This window comes from Dryobates pubescens, chromosome 4 (assembly GCF_014839835.1).
Source record: "Dryobates pubescens isolate bDryPub1 chromosome 4, bDryPub1.pri, whole genome shotgun sequence".
Classification (NCBI taxonomy): domain Eukaryota; kingdom Metazoa; phylum Chordata; class Aves; order Piciformes; family Picidae; genus Dryobates; species Dryobates pubescens.
Genome location: NC_071615.1, coordinates 22806244 through 22820517, shown reverse-complemented (window position 1 = coordinate 22820517; position 14274 = coordinate 22806244). Strand labels below are relative to the sequence as shown.

Here is a 14274-nt window from a genome sequence, read left to right as displayed (position 1 = left end):
CAGGCCAGAAAGGACTTTGGAGATCATCAAGTCCAGCCATTTCACCCACTCCTCCAAGTCTGTCACTACACCATGTCCCCGAGCACCATATCCAAGATCCATATGGCTTTTAAACACACCCAGCTCCCTCAGCAGCCTGTTCCAGTGCCTGACAACCCTTTCCATGATTTTTTATTGTTCCTAATGTCCAGTCTAAACCTCCCCTGGCGCAGTCTGAGGCCATTCCCTCTTGTTCCATCATTAGTTACTTGTGAGAAGAGGCCAGTGCCTACCTCTCTAAAACCTCCTGTCAGGTAGCTGTAGAGAGCAGTAAGATGATCCCTCAGCCTCCTTTTTAGTAGACTAAACAGCTCCAGTTCCCTCAGCCACTCCTCACAGGACTTTTTCTCCAGGCCCTTCACCAGCTTACTAGCCCGTCTCTCTACCCACTCCTTGATGTCTTTCCTGTACCACAGTGCCCAAAACTGAACACAGTACTCAAGGTACAGCCTCACCAACACTGAGTACAGAGAGACAATCACCTCCCTGGTCCTGCTGGCCACGCTGTTTCTAATAATGGCCAGGTTGCTGTTGCCCTTGGCTGGCTGGGCACGCTGCTTCTCACAAGTCTGAGCTCCCTGCAGCTTTCAAGGAAGCTATGTTTCTTCATGTTTTCGCTTCCAACTGTTAAATTTACTTTCTTCTATTGCAAAATCTTTGCTAAACATTTAAACAGCTTCCTTACCAAGGAAGGACACCAACTGTGTGCTTTTGGCTGTAGGACATTAATTATTATCATCCAAGCTTGACTTTGACTGGATAGCTCACTATTCCTAGCTATTTTCATTTACATATACACACACACTCTCTAAACTATTTTTTACAGCAATAAAACTAACATTCTTCTGCATTGGTATTCTTCAGCTTGGTGGAAAGAACAGACACACAATCTGACAAAGTTGCTGCTCTGCATTTTCCATAGCTGTGAGGCTTCAGAGTTATGGAACTGACAGCACTTGCGAGGGACCAAAGCCAAAAACTGTGCACAAATCAAAAAAAGAGTAAAGGTTTCACCTGGCAAAGCCAACTCCTCTGCTGACTCCATTAGCATCTCTTAATATTCTGGTGGAAATGACATGTCCAAAAGGTTTCAGCATATTCTCCAGTTCCTGCTCATCCATGGAAACAGGTAAATTTGAGATGTATAGATTTGTGGGATCTTGCTCTTGTTGCTACGACAAAATAAGAGAAATATCCTCAGTTAGGCTTAGCACAATAGAATAGCTTATGGCTCATACAACGAGAGCTACTCAAAATAGGATCAAGCCAAGAATTTATAGCTGCATCAGAAGCAAAGCTGGGCAATCTGTTCATGACAACAACACACTTGCCAAATTTCTGCAAACTCTCATGCGTGTGCTCAGTTCTGTGCGTGGCTGCTCTTACTGAACTCAGTGATACTACTCATTTATAGAAAATTACTCTCATGCACAAGCGTTCTTGGGGTTGTGTTCTAAGATAGCAAACAAATTGTGAAGGGAACACGATTTCCACAAAATGTGCTCACTGTTAACATGAAATAAATAAATAAATAACCTTAACACCTTTTGAGCTGATGTGCTTTCCAGCCTGCAGACTTCCCATTCAACCTGATCATCATGAGCAAGGTTGGTTTAAAAGCACAGAACACTTTCCATAGTATCTTGTCCTGGTTTTTGGTGCTTTTGGGGTTTTTTCCCCCACCATGCGACAGTTTTAGGCTATGCCTTTAAAAAGCTAGCTGCAAATTTTCGAGCAGGAGAGTGAAGAAGTACAAACAAATTCACAGTTGGGTGTAAAAAGGGAAACAAGATTATTCTAAACTAATTTCATTGGTCAGATGTGTGGGATATATTTTTCTAATGATCTCACATTCTAGTTTCATTCCATCTTTCTCTGCTGGCATGTCGGCTTTGCTGGAAAGAGACCCTTATCAGCTAACTTTCAGATTAGCATTACTGACTTTTAACAACGCTTTTGAACTAGCTGAAATCTCTCTAATATTCTCTTTTTGCTCTTTTCTTCCAATTAACCAGAGGAAAAAGGCAAGGGAGAAGTTACAGGGGAAGTGAGGCAGTGTCCTTCTGGACAAGGGGGATTTCCGTGTTGTTTTTGCTTTGTAAATACCTGTATAATATTGTAAACACTGTGTATTTGTACACATTCATTGCATTCCATTGTAGAGTGTAGAATAGAATAGAATAGAATAGAATAGAATAGAATAGAATAGAATAGAATAGAATAGAATAGACCAAACCAGGTTGGAAAAGACCTTTGAGATCATCAAGTCCAACCTATCACCCAACACCATCTAATCAACTAAACCATGGCACCAAGCACCCCATCCAGACTCTTCCTAAACACCTCCAGTGATGGTGACTCCACCACCTCCCTGGGCAGCCCATTCCAATGGCCAATCATTCTGTCTATGAAGAACTTCTTCTAACATCCAGCCTAAAGCCCCCTGGTTCAGTTTCAGACTGTGTCCTCCAGCAGAGCAAAAAGTAATCTCCTAACACAGTGGTGTGACACCACTGCAAAGCAGCCTCTGTCTGTAAGAAGAGCTGGCTGACATAGACTCCACCCTGACCCAAGAAAACAATGTAGTGGCACAACTGTGTTACTGGAGGTCCATCAGCACCCAAACATCCCTTATGCCCCCAAGCATTACAGCAAAGCTGTCTCCCACCTTCCACATTGGTTTGTTTGCAGGGCAAAGTATTTCTTCACATGAAGAACTGTGAAGAACATTTTCAAGATGCCATTGACAAAAATCTGTCCAGTTATTACCACGCCTTATAGTAATGGACAGAGGAGAGGAAGACTACACACACACAAACAGCAAAATTATTGCAAATTGAACTGAAGTTATAAACCCCAAATCTAGAAAAACATTCTTTCCCTTTCCAGTCATCTTCCCCTGACACCATCTTCCTTTCTCTCACTCCAATTTACATTTGTACAGATCCAAAAATTAGTTCCTCTCCACTAACTTAAAGATATCAGTGAGGGGTCAGAACTGGCACAGTATCAACAATGCGAGAAAAATCATGTACAGCCCTGGAGGGAGAATGGACAAGAAAAGAGAGGAACAGGAGCTTCAGATCACACCTTTTGCTTTGGGAAAACAAAATAAAACTCAAGACATTATCTTTCACCTTCATTTTTTTCCACATTTCCCCCCCTTCCTTTACTGTGTGTAAGTTATTTAAGTTTTATTGCTTGTTATAGGCCACAGAAAAGAAATGGAAAGATGTAGGAGTTAGGAAGCACCTTCATTGTTACTAAGTACTTTGCAAATGCAAACAATGGAGACAGCTAAAGTAGAGGTATTACAGAAACAAATCAAAGCAGAAAGGTTGGAATTCCAATATAGTTTTTCAGACATCATCATGTTGTCATGCAAACCTCTACCCATTGATTGGCTAAAGCCTTTGATTACCCAACCAGTCAGTGCTCAGAAAAAACTATGCAGAAGAGATGCCTGTAACCAAAGGATAGATTAACATGAAAAAACTCTCAACAGTAATGCATCAACAACTGCACAGCAACCTTTGCTTTCACTGAAGCAATTTAGTTGAGCAGAATATCAAAATGAGAACTTTTCTTTTGGCCCCTCAGTTTTCAAGCTGAGGCAAACAAATTAAATAAATAATAACCATTGCCAGTGTGTCTCACCTCTGGAGAAGGAACACATAAGCTCTTCAACTGTGTTAGAGATTAAATGTTATTGTTTTAAATATTAGTGGAAAGTTTAACTACAGCTTGAGGATGAATGAAAAACTAGCAGGCCACAGTCACTCTCTCATAAGGATTTACCAAGCCTATCTTTTATCAACATGATAGAAAACCCTGCAATCAGAGAGAGACAGATAAGGCCACTCATGATACCTCCACAATGCAACAGTATTTTCTAAGAAAGGGGGGAAAAAATCCACATTATTTTTCCTTGCCATACAATATTTAGAGAAATACTCCTCTCGTTAACAGAGGAATATCACCCACAGAAGCCATATCTCAAACCACAAACTGAAACAAGATGAAATGCCTTCCCAGCAATGAAAGCTGGATCTGGGCAGGCTTTAGAGGAGCAGTGCAGAACGCAGTAGCCCTGCCACTACAGAGCCAGACCCCCACAGGCTCAGGCCCTGCTCCTAGTCTCTGGCATCAGGACTACTCGTGCTCTTTCTCAGTTGTGCAGAGATCCCCTGTGTGGCATGGAGGTGCTGATACATGCTTCTCATTTTGCCCAAGCCTTTTCATCCCACATTCCAGAGGCTCCTACATGACATACTCATGTCCCCAGCCCACCTCACTGCAGGTGCTGAGCTTTTCAGTGTGAAAGGCAAGTGTCCTACTGTTCAAATTGTGCCTATTTTTTCACAACATGAACCTAACCAGAACTCTAAGTCCAAGCACCCTGCAAACTTTCATAATCCTAACTAGTTGGCAGCCAGATTTCTGCCTTCAGTGAAGGATCATATCCCAAGGTTTCACGACTGCTGTTTGGACCCACAGAGTGTGTTCCTGGCTCACTCTGGTTCATTTAACACTTTCTGTGGCATTAAAAATGCTACTTTCCACCTTAGGATGATAAAATTCCATTTATTATTGTGTCTGATTCCAAACTGGACTGACAGACCAGTCATCAGTGACAGAGCTGAAAGTCACTTGTGCGATACTCACCAACACTTCAGAGCGGTGTTTTGCCCTTACATCCCCAAGATTTTGGGCAACGGAAGAATGGGTTGGGTAACAGAAAACCACATGCTCTCCACAAACACTTCCAACAGCAGCTTGGCTCAAATGCCCTTAAGCTGCCAACTTAAAGCCACTGCAGTGCAAACATTACCCAAGAAGAGCCTCTGTGACCACACAGGCATTGTGGTCTCTGTCCCACTTTTCCCCTCCAGCCCACACCAGAGACCACACCAGGCTTGTCCTGCACTGCAGAGCAATGATACACCTGTTGACAGTCTTCCCAAAGCAGTGTGGCCTCCCAGGTTTAATCCTCTTTGTGTGAGCTGGCCTCCCCAGGGAGACCAGGGCCAGCTGCTGCTGCTGGCTGCTGCCCTGGGCACTCAGAAGAAAAGAGGGCTGCCGAGAGCAGCCATGGCATGGGTCTTCTGCCTTTCCCAGACCCTGTGTGCCAAGCATTGATAATTAATGGGTACAAAACCAGGCCTAGTTTCTGCTTCTCAGAGAGTGGGAAGGCAGCTGTGGAGCCTGACATGTGTGTCAGCTGTAAAAAGCATCACACTCAAGGCATGAAAACTTGTGAGCACAGTCCCAAGGAACCCTCAAAAGCCTGCTCCTGGCCGTCCTTGCTGAAGTTGATTTTATTCAAGATCTCCCACTTGACAACACAAGGAGGGTCACATTTTCCAAGTACTGCTTACACTTGCACTGCAGCCTGAGAGAAACAGGTGTGAACTCATACAGTCAGCCTCAACCCTCTGAAATCCTGACACAGCCTCCTACTCAAGCCTGAGCTCATTCTGAGGCCATAGTGTCTGTCAGTCTCTGTGGGTACATGAAACACCACAGAATGGGCCAACAACAACATAAAAATAATGTAGTTAACTGAAGCTCCCCTCTAGGTAAGCACAGGAATTTTTTTGCAACTCCTTTTGCTCCCACCCCAGCATGTTTCACCATTGTTGTAGCCCAAATACCTCAGTTACTCTGGCCTGTGGGCTCCAGGGACATTAGCTGCATACATACATTGTAGTTAGGCCACTCTTGCTTGGTGTTGTACATGACACACTCCCAAACTGGTCAAAACCATGACTAAGAAAGGATTAAAATAGTTTGATTTTTTCATTAGCTTAGAACATTTCCAGCGTTCAGCAGCCGGCACCCTGCTTGCAGAGCTCTGTAGTTCAGCAGTCAGGAGCAGCTGTAATGGGAAAACAGCCAGAAATTTTGCCACTGCCTTTAAGCAAGAACTGGGCCAGCCGTTTAGCATCCAAGGCCTATGCCAAGGAGACAAAAAGAGTTTGTAATGCAGAGGATTTGAAATGCATTACACCAACAACATTTGAAATGGACAAAACCCAGTGGAGGGCGTGCTGCAACTCTGTTGTTTGGTTTCCTGCCCCCTCCTAGCTGTTCTTGAAAGAAAGCACAATGTGTGGATGGGATTCCCCTCCCATCTTGAGATAATCTTTGGAAGCAATGCATAAAAATCTGAAAGAACAATTCGTGCTAGTGCAAGAAGAGACTGAGCCTCTTTACATTTAATAATGCATTCTTTAAAGACATGGGTAGGGAGGGGCAGGTAGCTTTTTCCCAAAAGGAACTTAAACTTCCTGTAATTGCAGTAGGACTAGAAACTTAGTGTGTTTGGTTTAGCCAACAACCCTGTGCAACTATTTATTTTTTTTTTTCATTCAGACTAAATTTTTTCTCCTTAGAATTCTTTGCTCTGCGAAGCTTAAATGATTCCTTTTTTCATCTTCCAAACTTGTTCTGGGAATATAACTTAGTATGTGGATCAGTGTGAGACTCTGAACTCCTCTTATTAAAGACATAAACAATACTTATATTGACAGATCATATGCTTTTCTTGTTTTTAATAAATTGAGACTTCACCATACTAACATTGACAGAGGCCAATATTACAGCTCACCCTTAGAAGCATGGTCCTGTCTTTCTGAGCACTTTAGATTCAAGTTAAAATCACCTTCAATTACTACTTTTCCCAAACTAGTTAATCTCTGCCTAATGACCACTGCCCAGATCTTCAGGCAGGGTATGCAATGTCTGTCCTTTAAATGCTGAGCTTGTGTCCCTTTGACATAAAAGTAGCGATGCTTTTGGTGGGAAAAGTCATTATGGTGGAGGTATTTATATGAAATCAGACCATTTACATGGGAGTGTTTATATGCCATGCCATAAATTTTCCAGTATTTGCTTAGTACTTTGAAAACTGTAGTTGTACAGCAGCATCAGTCTCTTATTCGGTTTATTAGATTATTTCCAAAACTGGATTCTATACAAGCCACTGAGCTTAAATGAAATTTAGAGGAAGCATGTAATACTTTCTCTCAGTAGAGTCACATTCAATATCTCTTCTTGTTGTTTTATTGCTTAATATTTACTTTTGTAGTACTGCAGATCATGAGAACTTTGCAGGATGTCTGAGACATTCATTTGAAAGCTGATTTGATATGCATTTGATTTGATCCACACACCAAAAAGTACAAGTACAAATATTTCTCCTTCAATTTTCTATTGTTTCTCCTTTTACTCCTGCTGCTTTTTCACTTGAATATGGCACACTTCTTTTACATATGTAAAAGATGCCTGGTTTTTAGAGTAAACTACTGAATTTATCATTCAGATGTACTATCTAATGTCTGTAAGTAACATTTGAGAGGTTCCTTCTTCAATGACTTATCCAGGCATGGCAGGATACTCCTAACTTAGTTAACACAATTAGGTAGGATGAATATGGGCTGCTGGTGGGAAAGTTAAAAAAAAGTCACCTCAAACTCTACTACCTTTTGGTATGAGAAAAGAGATTGCAGGAAACCCATTTCTTCTCCATGGGGGCAGGAAGCAAGGGTTCCATGAGGTGACTAAGGACTGAGAGCTTGCCTGTTTATGCCAGTGTAGTGCCTTTTGAATTACTGAAGACACACTGTTTTGAATTAAGCAATAGAATCCCTGCTTTCAAAGCATTTCACATGACAGCTTCTTTCACAAAAAGAAGCAGCAAACAAACCCACATGAAACACTTCCTATAGCAATGGTCCAGACCATTTTGCCTTTCAGAATTGTCAATGACATATCTTTAGCCATCACTGCAGTAACACAAGGTGAACAGATTGAATCAAGGGTGGCTACCAGTGTTCCCTTTGACTTTTTCCTGGTGTATATGATTCCCTTTGTGTGGGCACATTTTCAACAGTGTAGACAGCTAAATCAATGGCCAGTTAACTATTGATCCTTGGCTGGTTTTACTCTCTTGTTGAACAGCACAGCAAAAGGCTTACAAAACCATAAAGAGAGCCTAAACTGTCCATGGATTTCATTAGCACACTAAGTACTGATAATCTAACAGATATAGTAGAAAGAAACTGGTAAAAGCAATATTGGCCACCATGTAAAGAGTCCTTCCAAAGCTCTTTGCAGCAGCCACAGTTTACACAATGTGCAAATGCGGAAGGTTTTGTAGGGAAAGAATACATAGAATACATAGAATAAACCAGGTTGGAAGAGACCTTCAAGATCATCGCGTCCAACCCATCAACCAATCCAACACCACCCAAACAACTAACCCACGGCACCAAGCACCCCATCAAGTCTTCTGAAAACCTCCAGTGATGGTGACTCCACCACCTCCCCAGGCAGCACATTCCAATGGGCAATCACTCTTTCTGTATAGAACTTTTTCCTAACATCCAGCCTGAACCTCCCCTGGCGCAGCCTGAGACTGTGTCCTCTTGTTCTGGTACTGGCCACCTGGGAGAAGACACCAACATCCATCTGTCTCCAACCTCCCTTCAGGTAGTTGTAGAGAGTAAGAAGGTCACCCCTGAGTCTCCTCTTCTCCAGGCTAAGCAACCCCAGCTCCCTCAGCCTCTCCTCGTAGGGCTTATGTTCCAAACCCCTCACCAACATTGTTGCCCTTCTCTGGACTCGTTCCAGCAAGTCAACCTCCTTCCTAAACTGAGGACATGGTAGTCACTGTGCCTTTTTAGACTGACTGTCAACTATGTATTTCATAAATTTTCTTCTGTACACAACTCTACCTGACTTTTAAACTATGATGTTCTAAAATTTTTTAGGAATGTGGTTTTATCCACAATGCTGGAGGGGTTCAGCATAATTATGGGACTATTGTACATCAGAACTAAGCCTAATCCGTCAAACATTATAAATATGGCTACAATTAAACCTGCAGCATGCATTTGCTGTATAAACTTGATTGTGAACAACTCATGACAAAAGCCCTATTAAAACAATGACCAGGATGCTTTCTGAAAAGACACATTAATTCTACACATGAATCCAGAAAACACTCAGAAGTACTGTTCTGAAGAAAAACATTTTGCCAGTGAATTTCAAAGATACAGAGAACACAGTCTCAAACTGTGCCAGGGGAAGTTTAGGCTTGAGGTGAGGGGAAAATTCTTCACAGAGAGAATTGTTAGCCATTGGAATGGGCTGCCCAGGGAGGTGGTGGAGTCACCGTCCCTGGAGGTGTTCAAAAAGGGATTGGACGTGTCACTGGAAGCCATGGTTTAGTAGTCATGAGGTGTTGGGTGAGAGGTTGGACTTGATGATCTCTGAGGTCTTTTCCAACCTTACTGATTCTATGATATTTAGTGTTATTTGCATAAGCAAATTTTAACACTTTTGAGTTTTATAATGACCCAAGAAAATAGCCTCTGCCACTAGAAATCCTTTACCTGGAATCAAGTAATCCAAAAAAGTGAAATGTGACTCAAGCACCCAGACTTACTGTGCCATCACTGAAACACACTTTGCAGTTACTTCTTAAAAAATGCCCAGGCTAAAATTTTCTCTACCAAATATTGTCCAAATATTGCAAGCAAGCAAGTTCCTAAAACCCCATAACCTATTAAGATTTTTTAAAAGCACAAAAAAATTGTAGGAAATTATTTGTCACAAATATCTGTATCAGCTCTATGGTGGAGTATTATTTATAAGTACTCTTTTAATTAAACCTGTGAACTTCAAAGAGTTCACAGCTTATATATGCCCAAGATTTCTTCTCACTGTGTGAACTATCAGAATGTTGTGCTTTGCTGTGTAAGCTGGACTCAGCTTTCTTTTAGTTGTTTAGTTATAGACAGCACAGTATTTGCTAAAGCTAAATACAGGACAGGACAGGACAGGACAGAACAGAACAGAATAGAATAGAATAGACCAGGTTGGAAAAGACCTTCCAGATCATCAAGTCCAACCTATCATCCAACACTATCTAATCAACTAAACCATGGCACCAAGCACCCCATCGAATCTCTTCCTAAACACCTGCAGTGATGGTGACTCCACCACTTCCCTGGGCAGCCCCTTCCAATGGCCAATCACTCTTTCTGTATTGCTGGAGCAGAACTGGTATTGGCCTGTCCGGTAGAGAGCTGCTGCAGAACCTTCCATCATGCATTTCATCTGCCAATGGTGATTTCATTTACCCTTTGTCTTGTGTGACAACTATGGACTGGAGTTGCTATGGCCACTGCTTTCAGAACATTGTGTAAGATATATGGTATTTCCTTTTATTTCCACAACATACAATCATACCCAGAACTATCACAGGTTGACATAAAAATATATTTTTCATATTTCTCCCAGCACAAGGTGAGAATTTTAGAACTCCTTGCCTCATTTTTCAAGAAACAAATGCCCAGTTTCCAACTTGCACTTTGTGCTGCAGACAAAAAGCCAGCTCAACTTCTGCAAAAATTCTTGCATCACTGTAGCTTTGAAGGTGGTTGGTTGCCTCTATATTCTCTTTCAAACTATTTTAATGACCGCTTTGTTACTTATGTCAGTGTTAAGTAAGAATCAATAAATTACCTCAGATTATCTGAAGGCTGTCTGTAACAACTTCTGAAAATGCTGCGTAATCTCCTAAGCCATGAACCCTAAATTAGAAACTCACTGATGGCCTCTGGGACCAAAAGACTGATTTGCCAGATGAGCTGCAGTATCAGTTGAACATTTTACCTATCTATTTTGTCACCGACTGTGTCCTAGTGAACTTAAGACATAGTGTCCTACTGCAGGTTAGACAATACTACATCAAATATGTTTATCTGCTTTATGCTATAATGGGTTAATGGCATGCTGACTGATGTATATTTTCCTGGATTTTCTTACCAAATATTTAGACAGGAGTCAAGTCCTTTGCCCCTGCACAGAGTCAACAGTTCTTGCAGTTTAACTCCTACTATTCTCATTCTCACTGAATTGTGTTTTACATGATACATAGCCCACAGAAAGAATGTATTTGTATGTGCAAATGCATATACTTACACAGAGAAAGAGGTCACAGAAGGGACTATTTGCTTTACAGAGGACATAGCATGAAATAAGGCCACAGTATAAGCTTCCCATTATCAACAAAATGCCTGTACACCAATGCACGCACCATGGGGAATAAACAGGAGCAGTTAGAAATCTGTGTCAGGTCAAGGGGTTATGATCTGATGTCGGTTATAAAGACATGGTGGGACAGCTCACATGACTGGAATGTGGTCATGGATGGCTGTGCTTTCTAGGAAAGACAGGTCAACAAGGTAAGGTGGTGGAGTTGCTCTTTAAATGAGAGAACAATTAGAATGTATTGAGTTCTGCCCAGGGGTAGATGAGGGGTGAGTTGAGAGTTTGTGATTGTGAATTAAGGGGCAAGCCAGTGTGGGTAAACACTCTTGTGGGTGTCTATTACAGGCCATCTGATCAGGATGAGGAAGCTGATCAGGCCTTCTACAGGCAGCTGACAGCACGCTTTCAATTACAGGCTTTGGTTTTTGTGGGGGATTTTAACTACCCAGATACTTGCTGGAAGGCCAACTCAGCCAGCCATTCAGAGTCCAGGGCATTCCTCCAGTGCATTGATGAGAACTTCTTGATGCAAATGGTGGATGAGCCATGTAGGAGAGGAGTGATGCTGGATCTCATACTCACTAACAAGGAGGGTCTGGTTGAAGCGGTGAAGGTTGAGGGCAACCTTGGCTGCAGTGACCATGAGATAGTGGAGTTCAGGCTCTTGTGCGGTAGGAGCAGAATACCAAGCAGGATCACAACCCTGGACTTCAGCAGGGCCAACTTTGGCCTTCTCAAGCAGTTGCTAGGGGAAATCCCACAGGACAGGGAACTAGAAGGTAAAGGAGCCCAAGATAGTTGGTTAACATTCAAGGACCACTTCTTCCAAGCTCAAGATTAGATCATCCCAATGGGTAGGAAATCAAAGAGAGCCAGGGGACTGGCATGTTAAACAGGGAGCTGCTGGGCAAACTCAAGAAGAAAGTCTACAGATCATGAAAGGAGGGGCTGGCCTCTTGGGAAGAATGTAAGACTGTTGTCAGAGGATGTAGGGAGGCAACCACGAAAGCTTAGTACTCCTTGGAATTAAACCTTGCAAAAGAGGTCAAGGACAACAGAAAGGACTTCTTTAAATACATTGCAGACAAAACTAAGGCTAGAGGCAACATAGGCCCACTGCTGAATGAGGTGGGTGCCTTGGCGACACAGGATAAAAAGAAGGCAGAGCCACTGAAAGTGTTCTTTGTATCTGTCTCAGGAGCCCCAAAGCAAGTCAGGATAAAGCAGGAGTTTGCCAGAGTTCATGAGGGCTGGGTTAGGGATCAGTTAAGCAATCTGGACTTCCATAAATCCAAGGATCCTGATGGGATGCACCTGCAGGTGCTGAGGCAGCCAGCAGAAGTCACCACTAGACCACTTGCCATCATCTTTGGTAAGTCATGAGGAACAGGAGAGGTGCCTGAGGACTGGAGGAAAGCAAATGTCACTCCAGTCTTCAAACAGGACAAGAAGGAGGACTGGGTAATGACAGACTGGCCAGCCTCACCTCCGTCCCTGGAAAGGTAATGAAGCAATTTATCCTTGCCGCTGTCTCTAGGCATATCATAAGGTCTCTGGGAGCAGTCAGCATGGTTTTACCAAAGGTAAGTCATGTTTAACCAACCTGGTAGCCTTTTATGAGGACATAACCAGCGGGACAGATGATGGTAGAGGAATGGATGTGGTTTATCTTGATTTCAATAAAGCATGAGGATTAATTATTATCAGTACTGCATCTATCTGTAGATCAATAAGAAGGTTTAAGTTTCTCTTAAGAAGCTTCTCTCAGTTGGGGAAAAGTCAGGAAACTCAGATTTCTTCACACAAAATTCAAAGCCTTAGTATTTAACAGTCTACACTTGCACTGGAAAAAGACCATAGCTATTAATGGTAGCAAATTATCAGCACTGGCAAAGTATTAGATGCATTAAGAGGACTTTTTGGGATAGTCTAATGCTTTTTAATATTTGGCCTACTGACCTAAAAGCAAATTCAAGCAGCACACAGACCCCATGTGATTTCTTGCAAAGAAAACGGAACGCTTTCTTTTATCGTGTTTTATGTTGCTTCCAATAAACCATAAATGAAGTCAGACAAAACTACTGCTCCCATTTATGATCAGGCACAATTCATAAAGCACACACTGCAGAAATACTGATTTTTTGGTTTTTTGGGTTTTTTTTGAATGCATCAAATATAAAAAGTCACAGTTCAGTCATATTTCACTCAGAAACCTGACAGATACAGCAATATCCAATTTTCCATGAGTGTGGAACTCTCAGTGCTGAGTCAACAAGTCCCAGTAGAAGGTTACTAAAAAGGCCTTGAAATACTCAATTTCTACCCTCACAGATGAAAATTAGGAGATAATCTTAGCAAGATAAGGAACTGAAACTTCATTTTATTTATCAAGTAAGATATTAAGTAGAACAAAAAGGCAGGGTCAAATTGCTCTCTCTGTGCTCTCTTCAATGCCTATCACAGCAACTCTTCCTCTGTGTGAGGAAATTGCCCTGGAAAATGAAATTGGGATTAGAGGAATGTCAGGAAAGCAACACAGAGGGTTAATGACAGGGCTAAAATCCCGCCTCTTTGCCAAGACAAGCACACATGACCCCATGCTGCCCAGGCTGCAGTCTCAACAGTACTCACATTGTCCTACCATGTTTTTGCTGCCAGAGAAGGCCACTGGCCCACAGTCAATGTCAAACAGTGGAGCCTGGGAAGCAGGTAACCTAAAGCAAGGACTAGGAATTGTGGGATTGGCTCCCTCTCTAACTAACCAACTTCAGCTAACCTGCAGCTGTGAACAGCTCCTGGGGAGTCTCAGAGGCTACAACTAATGAACAAGAAAAACACAGCAATGACATGAGCAAATTGATAACCCATGGTGGCCACTGTACAAACAGCAAAAGAGGAAACACCACATCAGTTTCCAGATGGATAACATAAGGAAAAGGGAGTAGGCTTCTGTCATTCCTCATAGCCTGCCTGGGAGTGGGAGCTGAACTAAGTGTCAAGGCTCCCTTTCTCTGACACAAAAATCTGAGCACCACTGGGAAAGAAAGCATTTTTTAAGGGTATGTTATGCTTTGTGTAGGCAGAAAATAGGGATCTGAGTGGCACAATGCACTAGCTAGAGGTATGGGGAAAGCTAGGGGAGAGTTGCAAACACTCCCACAACTCCACAATATA

General features: G+C 42.4%; 1 protein-coding gene across 3 annotated transcripts in view; it reads right to left on the bottom strand.

Annotated features, from left to right (window-relative positions):
• Positions 1 to 14274, bottom strand: part of RBMS3 (RNA binding motif single stranded interacting protein 3) — a 631327-nt gene that overhangs the window by 157421 nt on the left and 459632 nt on the right. For all 3 annotated transcript variants that reach the window (XM_054160933.1, XM_009898327.2, XM_054160934.1), the window contains one exon: positions 1054 to 1211. In XM_054160933.1, coding sequence (XP_054016908.1) covers positions 1054 to 1211 — 158 coding nt within the window. The remainder of the gene's footprint in view (positions 1 to 1053; positions 1212 to 14274) is intronic.